Consider the following 13,801-nt stretch of genomic DNA (forward strand, 5'->3'; position numbering starts at 1 on the left):
TCTGTATTCACACTTGGACTTCTTTTCTGAAAATCTAGGTGCAGTCAGTCACAAACATGGTGAAAAGCTTTATCAGGAAATTGCCACAATGGAAAAACAGTATTAGGTCAACTGGAATCCATCAATGCACACTGCAGTGAGATGCAGCAGACAGAGTACAAACAAAAATCAGCAACAAAACACTTTTAGCCCTTTTGAACTCATGTAGCATGTCAGAAACATTATATGATTAAATACATTATAGTCATTAAAAGTTAATTTCATATTTCTCAAGATTCCCATGTGATATAGTCATTCTAAAATTATATTTGTGTTCAGTTTGAAGGATCATAATCAGAAGTTTTTCTGGAAGCAAAACTTAAAAAAAAAACTTGTCCAGTATTCACACAAAACTATTCATACAAAAAGTGGTGTAAGAAGTTGGAGTTCCAGGCAATTTCTTCTGAGAGTTTTATAATGCCAAGGTGAGAATTACGATTGAATCTTATCAGAGACAGAACCTGGCATAAGCCCATTATCAGAATTGTTTGAAGATTCCAGTCTAGATTATTTGATTTGCCCATTAATATTATCTGGCCAAACACCAAACACTATAAAATATTTTGGCTTGGCAGGGGAAAAAAGTGTGCTCTTTTTCTGTTCATTTGCTTTAAAATAAAAGTGTGAAAATATTCGTTGCATAATGCAACATTGCCTGCAATCACCATGGTAAACAAAAACAAAAACGAGCATACGTTTGCTTTGATTACCATATAGCAATATGTTGATTTTAAACATAGGGGGAAAGAAAGAACACCTGCGGAAAAAAACCCATCCCTACCCCCACCAAAATTGCAAAAATGCAGAGAATGAATGAAAAGAGAAGCTGGAAATGCCACATAGAGGACAATGTAGGAGGAATGCTGGAAACTGAGAGCAAATGAGGAAAACCAAATGCAAGCTAAGAAGGAAGAGAAAATGAACGTGAATATTTATTTATTTCACAAATTTTATTAGCTATGTCAATTCTGAAAGCAATTCACAGGAGCATTTGTAACATGGTTTGCCAATAGATTATCATTGCAGGCTTCTGGCTTAGCTGGTTAAATGTATTTACTCAGAAATAAGCCTTCTGTGTTTAAAGGGGTTTCACTTGGGGTACGCACATTTACAAGTTTATTTTTAATGAATCAAAAGCAATCTCAGTGCAGTTTATGACAGTTTATAGGATGTTTATTTGTAGATGGTGGTGACTTGACAAAATAAACCTCTGGACTTAATGCCTGAGAGTGATCTGCCATTTTTCCTGCAGCCTTTAAAGGAAATGCACCTTTTAAACTAGGGCCCGGCAACTTTTCCATAGCCAGAAACTGCATATCTCATAGGAGGTATGGCTGATGAGCCAGCAGGATTACTGGAGTGGGCAGATTGACTTTCTAATTGTTTCTTTAATAAAAATAAGTACCCGTATTTTTCATATAAGATGCACCTTTTTTCCCCTAAAAGGGGGTGAAAATTTGGGTGCATCTTATACACTGAATGTAGCCCCGCCCACCCACTGGCCCCCACCCTTTGGCCTCTGCCTCCCAGCAATTTACCTCCTTGCAGCAAGCAGCAAGAAACAGACCATTTCAGCTTCAGCACAGCCTAATTAGCACAAGTTGATTGTCCCTTGGATCAGCCTCCCAACTCTCAGCTGTTTCAGGCTGCAGAGATTGCCATGTCTATTGCTGCGCGGGCCTCTGCTGCTTGCTGCAAGGAGGTAAATTGCTGGGAGCAGATTTTTTTGTGTGTGTGTGCTAATCAAGCTATGCTGAAAATGAAAATGAAAGTAAAGCAGGCTATTTACTGTTTGCTGCAGCGAGGCAAAATTGCTGGGAGACAGAGGCAGATTTCTTTTTCTTGTTTTCCTCACCAAAAAAGGTAGGTGCGTCTTATAGTCCGGAGCATCTTATACTCCAAAAAATCCAGTATATATCTTCAGAAAATTGCACCATTGTTAGAGTTACAACAGGAAAGTGTCGCGATGTATGCGCCATCCCTTGATGTCTTCAGGTCAGGACTGGCATCCAATATGTGTAGATGGATTCAAGACAGTCATCTCACACTCATGGTTTAATTTTGACACCCGCATGATGCAGCAGCCTTGACCTCAGTGGTGTAGGGATCTCCTATGACGACAGTGATTCTATGGCCACTCAAGAAATAAGGCATGTCAGACTAGTTTTGTATCCTTCCTCTTTTTCCTCTCTCTCTTTTCTTTTTACAAATACTAAACTAGTGGATTAGAGAAATGCGATGGCCATGGATGTAATATTTTAAATACAGCAAAGCTTTCAGCAAGATCACCCAGATATTTTTCTTGGCAAGCTTAAAATTCAGGTCAAGCAAAGTTGCTCCGTGAATGATAATCTTTAATAATGTGTTCTAAAACATGCTAATGGCCTTGTAATGAACTCTCTGTACATCATAAGTACATAGAGCACATCTGTTTGTGCATGAAAAGTAATTAACAAAAGGAGGAGGTACAAACATATATAATATATATACTGCATATATATATTTATTACATGTGTGTACCTATATTCAAGGTAATATAAGAACTATATAAATAAATATTACATAAGGCAGACAAAAGCGTATAAGCAACCCCCCTGGACTGCTTTCCCACAAAATACAGAATACCATATACTTGTGTTTTCCCAATGATTTCAGCGGGGAAATGTAAACACCTGTCTGACTCTCCTATAAAAGTCAAGCAACGTAAGAGATTTTGGTGTCACTGACTTGAGCCAAGGATTTTTCCTTCTGTTTCTCTCTAAAATAAATCACTTTTAAGGTTCTTATTATTTGCTGTTCCTCTTAGAGTATTTGGTACACATTTTAACAGATATTGGCAAAGGTTATATATAATAAGGCTTATTTTCAAGAATCACATACTGCAGGGTCAATTGCTTCCATTGCAACCATTTCAGAAGTTCTTGCCACCTAGGCTTACCTACCTCACTTTGCAAGCTTCCCAGTCTACTCAGATGTGTCATCTCCCTTCACCTCAGACCAGGGGTCCCCAAACTTGGCAACTTTAAAACTTGTGAACTTCAACTCCCAGAATTCCCCAGCCAACACTAGCATAGCTGGCTGGAGAATTCTGGGAGTTGAAGTCCACAAGACTTAAAGCTGCCAAGTTTGAAGACCTCTGCCCCAGACAGTATAGGCTAAGAAATCAGACTTAAACCGAAAGCTATCCCCCTCTTATGGTGGCCTCACCAGACCCCTTTGGATAAATAGAAGGTCATGAAATTGTATTTTAAACATCATGATGATCATCCTAATTTCAGTGCTTTAGAGAGCAAAATAAATAAGTAAGTATAGTTAGAGACTACTAATGGTCAGCAAGCTCTCTGCTTCTGTGTTCAACAGCCCCTATGACTGGGATAAATCTCTCTGCTGAGGGAAAGTGAGCTCAGACAAATAGTTAAGAGAAAAAAATCTTGATAGATCTTAGAGACATTATCATTTTCATAAGGTAACCAGCCCATATGTGATCATTCAAATGTCTCCTGCTTGAGCAGAGGGCTGGCCTAGAAGATCTCCAAAGTCCCTTCCAGCTCTATTCTGATTGATGGGAAGAACGGTCCTTCCATGGCAGCTTTGCTGCCTCCCCATCCATCATGGTGAGAAATTTGAAACAGGGTCTAAGCTCCCCATAGATAGATAACAATTTGGAACTCATGTGAAGAGGGAGACAAAATTACACAGGGAACCAATAAACACAGAGGAAGAATCCCACTTCAAGCCTCCCATCCCCACATGTGGATCAAGGGTGAAGGCCCAGTTAATAAAGATTTGATGGAGGGTAGTTATAATTGTGTGGGGGGAGGGAAGCAAAAGAGGTTCATTACTGAATTCAGAGGTATAAAGTGCTACGTGTGCTGAGCCAGAAGACCTATAGAAGAAAACGAAAACAATCTTCCTTCATCCATGGCAATGTGAGCAGTGTCCCTGATTTTGCAAAACTGAGGCACTGCTATACCAACACCTCAGTCAACTCAACATTGCTTCTCCTTCTTCATTGTGAGGCTACTGCTTGATACCTTTCCCTCCGGAATACTCTTGGTATGGACTGGGCCGTGCTTTAGGGCGGGGAATGGAGAATTCCTGTTGAGGCTCAAGGTTCTGAAAAAGGAAGAGAATTGTAACTTTGAGATTAACATCTATCCCCAAAAGCAGACTCTTATTAGTTCATTCTTATGCTCCTAGAGAGTAACCTGAGTAACCTATAAAGAGTGGATCTTTCTCCTTCAAAGACAGAGTGGCAGTATTTACTATCTCATTAAATATCAAGAAGGAAAGCCAGAGCTTAGATATTTAATCATGAATTGGTCAAATGTAGAAAGCTTTGTACTAGATTACTAGTTTATACAGCATATCTCTAAACTAAAGAGAAACTAAATTCATAGCAGGCCCAAGAACACCCTTAATGACTGTGCCGTTATGCTAAGAAATGCCATGTCTATGGAGATTCTCAGTCATCCAGGTCATGGTTGTCTCAAAAGTGCTTTTTCAAGAGGCAACTGCACGTTTTGGGTTTTCTTTGAAGATGTTTCGCTTCTGGTCCAAGAAGCTTCTTCAGCTGAAGAAGCTTCTTGGATGAAAAGAAAAAACAGGAAGTCCAGTTGCCTCTTGAAAAAGCACCTTTGGGATAAAAAATGGCACTTATCATTTGCACAGTTAACCTTTTTCCATCAACCCCACTCCAATAGAGAATAGGAAAGGTCTCAGTGGCTTTTTTCTAACTTGGTTCTGGTTGCCTTCAGTAGCCTCCATAGCACCAACACAATGCTTGCTCTGCAATCACTAATTAGTTGGTACTTTGGAGACAACAACAAAAATGCTGAGCTTGGTAAATTATTACAGAAAGCTCTTCAAAGTAAGTATAAGTAGAATTGGCATATCTAGACATCTAAACATCTGGATGACAAAAAAATACAGTAACACTAAGCTACATCTGATAGTTACCTACATTTTTGTAGCCTAGATCTACCTGATAACACTGGATATAAAGAAAGATAACTAGGAAATGTATCATTTCTCTCTGAAATCACACTTTACCTCTGAAAGTATTCTGAGGGCAATATTTGCTGTTATAAGCCTAATCAAATCACTTGTACTAGGTCCCAGAATCAATTTTTATCAAGCATTTTGCAAGCACTTTAAAGCTTTTTACAAACATTTTACTTTTTTTCTGGTCAGGAAACTGTTCGTCTACACAAAAATATTACCATAACTAGTTATCACATCAAAAGCAACTTATTAACTAACTAATAAGTCTATATGAATATCACCCTTTTCCCCAGATGTCTAATTTTCTAAATATGTTAAACTTTCCTCCTACAGCACTTGATTATTACCCTAATGAAAGAAAAGTTGTTTCATTTACCTTCAGTTGAAAGTGAGTTGAATAAGGGACATATGAGTCAGTATTTTCTTCTTGAACGATGAAAGAGATGCAAAGAGGGCAAAAGGAAATGAGACTTAGAATTAATATATAGTAAATAAATAGATTTAGTTTGGTTCAAAATAACAATGTCTAGCATGAATACTTATGCCAGCTTTTCCCAATCTGCCATGCTCCACATGTCCACTGAAGTAAACAAACAAAAAATAATAATTTATTGGGACTATAGTTTCAGAATTCCCAGGAGGCTTCAAAATGACAGACACAACCGAGCAATCAAAGCACCGCCCCTTTTTGACATCTATTGCACACATTGCAGTGATATAAAAAGAGCTACATTGGTCATTTTGAAGCCAGTAACCATTGCTGTGGATGATCAATTCCCAGTACATTTCAAACGTGCCATCTCAACACCTCTGGGGTGTCACTAGGTTGGCTCCACCTTTGGTGGCACAGCAGACTAAAGCACTGTTAAGATAACACCAGCTGTCTGCAATTATTGCAAGTTCAAATCTCACCAGGCTCAAGGCTGACTCAGTTTTCCATCCTTCCAAGGTAGGTAAAATGAGGACCCGGATTGTGGGGGCAATAAGCTGACTTTGTATAAAAAAGAACACCGCTTGGGGGGGCCAAAAGCCCTACTAAACAGGTATATACAAAAGTATGAAGGCTATTGCTTAACGCATTGTAAGCCGCCCTGAGTCTCCGGAGAAGGGCGGCATAGAAATTGAACCAATAAATAAATAAATAAAATGTCATTTTATATTATTTTTGGAGTCTCTTCTATTTCTATTTTTGGAATCTATTCTTAAAAAGTTATAAAGAATGTATGACCATTTGGCAAAATGAGTCATATGTCATCTCCTAAGTCCTGGGATTCCCCCTCCCCGCCCCACAATGCCATAACATCAACCTTACCAATTCCCAGGGCTTGCTAACTAATGTGGAAAATGTCCATTTCACCCTCTTTCTTGCTGCAAATCAAATGGGCTGAGATGACGAAAAGGTTGGGAGGCATATCTCAGGTTGGAATAGCAATAGCAATAGCACTTAGGTTTATATACTGCTTCATAGAGCTTTACAGCCCTCTCTAAAGCGTTTACAGAGTCAGCAATCTGGGTCCTCATTTTACCGACCTTGGAAGAATGGAAGGCTGAGTCAACCTTGAGCTGGTCAGGAACAAACTCCTGGCCATGAGCTGAATTAGCCTGCAATATCACATTCCATCCATGGCGCCACCACAGCTAACCACAGGAATGTTGATTGTCAACTATGAAGATTTTATAGCAAAAAAATTTAAATAGTGATAGGTGGATGGAAGTATTCTAGGAGTAGACAAGCCCATGGGACGTTTGGAGGCAGGACTTGCGTATACAATAAATCTAAAATCTTCCTCATTTAGTCCAACTCTTGTTGCACGTATGCAATTCATAAGATATTCCTGTATGTATTGAACTAAGGGGAATGAGGAATTCTTGCAAAGGATTCTTGCAAAAAGTCCTTGTTATTGATGCTTCTGAACAATTTTAGATATCCTAACTCCTCTTTAAACAAAGGAAATATTTAGACACTCACAATGTATATCTGTCACAAATTTATCTTTTCATACCAACAAAAGGTTCAACTAAATCCTTTCAAGCAGTTCAACAAATAATGTTTTAATTAAATTAATTCTGGTTACAGATTACTTAATCAGAGAATTTTTTAAATAAAGCTGCATATTTCAATTAGTGAATTGTTCCATTAAAACCTTGGCTGATTAATCAGCAGATAGGTTTTAATTGATGAAACCTCGCATAAAATTTTAATGTGCTTTTCACTGTATAGTAAAATAGCAAAAATGATATTGTCTTATGTTATAGAATGGTGATTTTCTAATACATAAAGAGTTATTAAGCAATTTATTTGATGAATCGAGGTACATAAAATCCTTAATTTATCATTGTTCTCTTCATCTTCTTCTTTGTCATCATCAGCATCACAAATAAATCAACTGTAGAATAAAGGCCTTGTTGTGTATATCTAAAGATTATTAATACATCCAGTAATTGAACTAATGCTTAATGATCAATTTACTGTATATGTTATTCATCAATAATGTTAGCTTTAGGAATCGTATTATGAATCTTTTGCTTGAACCATTTTCTTTCAGCTGGCATTTTCTTTTCATTGGAATATAGTAGCTGTTGTCTTACCTTGTGTGTTGTCTTCCTGAGCATAACCTTGATTTTCTATTCCATAAGTTTTTTTCATGCCCTTTGGCTGGCAAGTATTATTCTCCAGAGGGTAGTCTCCAGGCTTCCGTGGAGAAGTGAGGACACAGAGTTCAGGTATTGCATACAGAATCAGGAAAAGCCAGCCGTTTACTATCAGAACAGTACCAAGGAGAGGATCATTCCATTTTGATCGCTCACCTAAAGCATGGATACCGTGCATCAGGATAGCAATCCATGCCACCCAAATGCCTATGGAGAACAAAGCTGTGAGGAGTAAGTGGACACCATGCCTCTTCCACCTCTTGTATGAGCCACAAAGCACAAACATGGAAACTATGAAGAGGAGAAACATCAGGAAAAATACATAGATGAGAATTAAAATAAAGTCTCTTCGTCTTTCCTCATCCATCACATGGCGTAGAGCCTTCAAGGCTGTGATATTGACTGCTACATATTGTATGGCTATAATCACTTGTACAACAGTAAAACCAAGGACCATAATCAGCAACACTAGGGCTGAAAATGGACGTCTTCCTCTCACCAATTTGGTGAGGTCCAAGGCATGAGCCAGAAGGCAGGAAAAGCAGAGGGCAAAGAGGACCCCAAAAAGGAAGAAACGTGTGGGACCAGTTTGCTCATTGAGCCTGATGATAAAAGCAAATGTGAGCCCAAAAATTCCTAGAGTGCCTAAGAGGAAGAGGAACTGGATTGGGATCAGGCTACGTTTTGCATTGTCTTGGGCTTTAGAGATAAGGCAAAAAAGCACCAGAATGAGGATGATTGTGACAAACACACCAGCTGCTGCCAGAGCTTCCAGAATAATCCCCCAATAAACATTGATGTCACAGAGAAAATAGTAGTCATTGGATATGTTGCCACAGCCTAAGGGGGGATGAGTAGTAGGCATGGCACTTCAGGTGTCTTATCTTAAAAGAAAACCTGTAGGAAATAAGATAAATTTGGGGTTATAAATATATTTTAAAAAACAGAATAAGTTAATAATCAGACACTTTACTGTCAAATGAATCAAGTAATTTATATAGATAACAGTCTTATTTACTTCACACAAAAATATAAAATGACCTTATCCCAAGTTAGACCACTGATTTGCTTAGCCCAATATCACCTGCTCTGATTGGGAACAATGCTGGGACGTAAAATCTGGATCCAATAATGGGATGGAGATAGGTCAATTAAACAGAGATTAAGGAATCTTCCCATAGGAAAGGCCCTTAGTATAATAAAAAGGCACATCTTTTTATGAACTCTATATTTTTCTACATAAGATAAGAAATAGCAGGAAAAACACTACAAGGGTCTCTATAATTTAAGAAAAAACACCAGGACTTTGCTATAAACAATAATCTCTATTTTTCTGAAGGAGCAGCAGCAGCAGCAGCCCCTATAAACAAAGAGGGCAGTGGCAGGACAGAGACATCCAGGGCAGATAAATAACAAAAATGGCAGGCGTGTCTAAGTAATCAAAGCCCCACCCTTTTTTACATGCATGAGATGCATGCAAAACACGTATAAAAAGGAACAGGGTTTTGAACACCTGGTTACACCTGCCACTTTAGCCTAATGGATCCCATAAACACAGATGCTCCTGTGGGGGAGGGCAAAAATATCAAAATGGCAGGTACAACTGTGGGTGACCTTTGGACAAAACGGGTGGGGCTTCAATCACATGGTCATGGCTGACATCTTGCTTTTTTTTAACCCATCCTGAATTTCAGCAGCAATCTGCTGTAAAATGGAAATGTGATATCCACTGATTTCTGTAGCACAAGTCTAACAGATCTAGGTAAGCTATTACCGATTGTTTTATTATTATAAAAAGAATATAAATTATAACTCAATCCCCTCACACACAAATCATCTCCAAAATCACAGCCCAACTTTGTTAAATTAATATATCGTCAATCCACAAATTATGGTTCTTTTTTATCTCCATTTTATTAAAAAGGAGTGTGGTTTGATCCCTGCCGTACATTGATAGAAAGCAAACTGGTTAACAGAAGCAAATCAATGTCTATACTTTAAATTTGCTACCTCCCACGCTCTCAAGATCTGAGCTATAAAATCCTGATGGCACTACATGGCAACAAAGAATATTTATTTACTTATTTATTAAGATTGTATGTCACTTCTTTCAATGACTGAAAGTGGTCTACAGTTATACATTTAAAAAACCCAATAAAAATGTAAAATGCTTGAAATGTTAAATCTTGGACAGAGTCAGGGTGAACCTTCCTGCAGTCTTTCGTAAAATCCATTCTTTATAACTCCTGTGTAAGAGGAAGGTCTTCTCCCGCTTTCTAAAAGATGAAAGAAAGGGAAGAGGCAGCCCAATCTCCAAGGGAAAGCTGTTGACAGAGAGTAGACTGCCGTTAAGCATGCCACTTTCTGGGTTCTCACCCCTAAACTTTCTAGGGGCCAAGAACTGCTACATTTTTTCCTTGCCAAATTGTCTAACGTTCTACTTGGAGAAGATGGTCCTAAAGATATCAAGCACCCAAGTCATATAGAGTTTTGCTTGAAAAGCATTTGGCAAGTATAGCTGTCCCCAAATCCAGTGTTACTCTGGATACCTCCTTACTTGAGACTGGTGCTACATCATGCCTTGCTGTGCTCCCAGGACTTTTTTTTCTTTCTTGTAGATCATTTTGTGACATAAACATAAACAAAATGACTGTGAAAGATCCAGGCTTCAATGAATGCTACAAAATTATCTGACTAATAAAGATTACTCTATTTGAAAAGTTCTTCTCCCCTTTCCTGGCTTCTCTTTATCCAAGCCACTCAGTGAAAAAATTTTGAAAAATAGGATATTTTATCTTCCCAATAATTGTATAAAAAGAAGATAAAATAGAAAATACTGTAACTGGTTAGAGTTTTCAATGGAAAACCTCATGCTAAGCCTGAATGAATCCATCTCTCCCTAGGACAGTACTCTCTTCTATCCATTAATCCTTACAATAGTCTAAAATGGTTTTCAGAAGCTGAAATATGGAAAGTTCTTAAAAACTTTGCTGAATCTATATTACATGTCTATTACACTAGGCATATCAGGTAAAGGAGGCAATATAACAAAATGTCTTTGGTAAGCTTGAGAGAGATCCACCCTTATTGCTCCTGTTACTAGGATTAGTGTACTCTTGTACTCCCACAATTAAGCTTTGGCATGGACTTACCTTGACTGTGATGTGGTTCAGAGGAGAAGAAGAGTTGTAGTCGACAGCAAAGGAATATGCCTGCACTGCCCACTTGAAAAATACTCTGCTCTTGCTGCTTTTCTGCCCTTGCATGGACAAGCAAAGAATTGCTCTCATGCTCTCTTGGGAAGCTTTAAAAGCAAACAGAGAAAACACGGGGGATAAAGGAGTTGGGCACGCCTATTCCAGTTCCACTACTCCTGGTGCTGTTATAAATATAACATTCTAGTGCCAGGAGATGAAGTCAAATTTCTGACGTCAACTGGATAGTCAGTCCGATGGCTGGGTGGGGAAGGAATCTTTGACTGGCTCACCTCTCAACAGACTCTACTCCCATTGATCCAGTCAGCCAATAATTTCTGCCACCTAGAGCTTGAGAAACCTAGAGGGTGTAGGACAAGGAGATCCCACAGCTTTATATAATACTTTTGCGTGTTATTTTTTGTGTACAAAAATGACTGTATGTAGTAGGTTCCTTCTTTCTCCATTGTTCTGTGTGGTCTTGGAGCAGAAGTTGGTCATACCTGAAATTTTTCAGGGATTTCCTGGTCTTGCTTTCATAAACAAGTATGAGAACAAGATTGGGTTCTTTCTTTTCTTCTTTGGATAGAGTGCTTGTTTAGCCCTCCAAATCTTCTAAGGAAGATTTCTTCTTAGGAAAGGAAATATACTGAGGATGTACTATACGTAACAGATGTTACTATGCTCTGCATTGGAATATTTTATTTATGATGAAAATCAAGAAAACTGTATATGCTGTTGTACATTCTGTGTCAATGTGGAAAGGGGATATGACCCCCAACACTGGCTGCGAAATTCATGTTTTCTTATTGTAACAAAAGCCGTCTCCTTATGTGAAATGTGGCCTTAGAATATAGGTCTTTACATTTGTAATTCTAGGTTTTTGACACAGACTCTGTCTGATTTGCAAAAGGCATCTTGTTATTGTTGGAGCACCTGTCTTTTCCCAGTTCTCACTCAGAGTACAAAATATAGGAGAACCAACAATTTTGGAATGGGATGGTTATTGGACCTTTGGGTTATTGGAATGGGCAATTTAGCTAAATTTTGACCAGATAGAGTTTAGTTATAGATTTATAATAATCTTTCCAAATGTGAGCACCTACTCAGTTATTCCAAAGAAAGATGCATGATCTAACTAAGCTGCTAAGTTGTTCTGAAAGGGTTGGGAGGATTGACAACAGTGGTGGGTTTCAAATTTTTTTACTACCGGTTCTGTGGGTGTGGCTTGGTGGGCATGGCATGGCTTGATGGGCGTGGCAGGGGAAGGATACTGTAAAATCTCCATTCCATCCCCAATCCAGGGGAAGTTTACTGCAAAATGCCCATTTCCTCCCGATCAGCTGGGACTTGGGAGGCAAGGCAGGGCAGGGCAGAAAATAGATGGGGGCGGGGCCAGTCAGAATTTTTACTACCGGTTCTCCGAACTACTCAAAATTTCTGCTACCGGTTCTCCAGAACTGGTCAGAACCTGCTGAAACACACCTCTGACTGACACAGTAAAAAAATGAATCCCCTGCCTGTAGGTTGTGATTTTTTGGTCATGATTGCTTTCCTTTGTGTGTTTATGGAATGGAAAGGAAAGTTTATTGTTGTTACTGGTGCTAGAGTGTCACTATGTTACCCTGGTATAGGGTTTCTTGCTTGAGCAGGGAGGCAGACTAGAAGACCTCTAAGATCCCTTCCAACTCTGATGATGATGAAATAGATGAGAGAAAAACAGATAGGTTGGATTTCCATGAAATTAAAGATAGGAGAAGCTTGGAATAGAACTGAATGAAGGTGATTTGATTTTGCTGAGTTAATTAGTACTCTTCCATTTACTTAAATGTAACATAGATTTAATTATGAAAGAAAGAGATAAAATGCATGTCATAAAATATGAATTGGTGTCATCTAATTTGTTACGCATATACCTGGAAATAGAGATTGATAGGTTGGTGATGCTTAAGAACCAGAAATGAGTCTGGAAAAAAAGACTGCACAGTGTTCCAAATGAACATGATCCATGGCACAAAGTTAGGTGACATAAATGGATGGGTGGGGAAAAAAAATGAGGTGGAACTGACTGATTGGATAAAGAATAAATAAAAAAGGTGACTACTAACTACCTGTTTAGAAAAAGATCCGCCTCTTTCAAATATATAGCTTAAGCATGTCAATGTATCCATGGTAAAAGAATGAATATAAATCTGGAAGCATGATCGATGAGATATTTTATGATGAAAAATTGAGAGAATTAATGAGAGATAGTAAGGTGATGAGATGTTCTGAATGTGGAGCAAGACATTTTTGGTATTGTTAAGAGCGGACCTTGGGGGGAAATTGATATGGAAGGAAAGAAATAAAAGAAAGTAGAATGAAAGTAGAATGCCCTGAAGAACGGAAACGATGAGGTTGAATGAACAAGTATTAAAAGATAAATTGATTTTCCAGTAGAATGAATGGAAAGTGGATGCCAAAGAGAAGGCTGAAAAGGGCTGTATGGGGATAAAAGAGAAAATAATGCACATCAGAGAATGGTTGCTGCAAAAAAATGAACATAAGAGAAACAGGTTGTATAATATAAATATAGAAAGAAAAATATAGCTTCAAGGAATGTAATCAAAGAGAGAAATTAACAGTTAAGATTTAGAAAGGCAGAGAAAGTCCAGAGTGATTTTGATGAAAATTTAAAAACATTCTGGAAATGGGTGAAGACAGCCAAATAAGGAATTCCCAGCACAACAAATGGAATTAAAAACAAAAATGATTATATTATTTGGGCGAAACAAAAGTACGAGAATAATGGAAGGAGTATTTTAGAGATCTGTATAGAAATGATAATGATATTTGAAACCGTAGATCTGAAATGAATGTTATAAATGTTGGTACCCAAGAAAGGAAAAGGTAAAAGACTAAGAGCCTTGGTG

The 13,801-nt window shown here is 38.2% G+C and overlaps 1 protein-coding gene across 2 annotated transcripts; it reads right to left on the reverse strand.

Annotated features, from left to right (window-relative positions):
- Positions 1 to 958: 958 nt before the first annotated feature.
- Positions 959 to 11,050, reverse strand: LOC117655407 (retinoic acid-induced protein 3). Of its 2 annotated transcripts, none has more exons than XM_034402832.3 (4): positions 10,848 to 11,050; positions 7,633 to 8,592; positions 5,420 to 5,466; positions 959 to 4,155 (listed from the first exon to the last, which is right to left on the reverse strand). In XM_034402832.3, exons 2-4 carry the CDS (start codon positions 8,558 to 8,560, stop codon positions 4,060 to 4,062), a joined length of 1,071 nt encoding a protein of 356 aa, XP_034258723.1. In that variant the 5' UTR covers positions 8,561 to 8,592; positions 10,848 to 11,050; the 3' UTR covers positions 959 to 4,059. The 2 variants fall into 2 exon arrangements, with proteins under 2 accessions (XP_034258723.1, XP_034258722.1); XM_034402831.3 differs by having other exon boundaries at positions 5,420 to 5,469.
- Between the last annotated feature and the right edge of the window lie 2,751 nt (positions 11,051 to 13,801).

This window comes from Pantherophis guttatus, chromosome 7 (assembly GCF_059756535.1).
Source record: "Pantherophis guttatus breed Tessera chromosome 7, ASM5975653v1, whole genome shotgun sequence".
NCBI lineage: Eukaryota > Metazoa > Chordata > Lepidosauria > Squamata > Colubridae > Pantherophis > Pantherophis guttatus.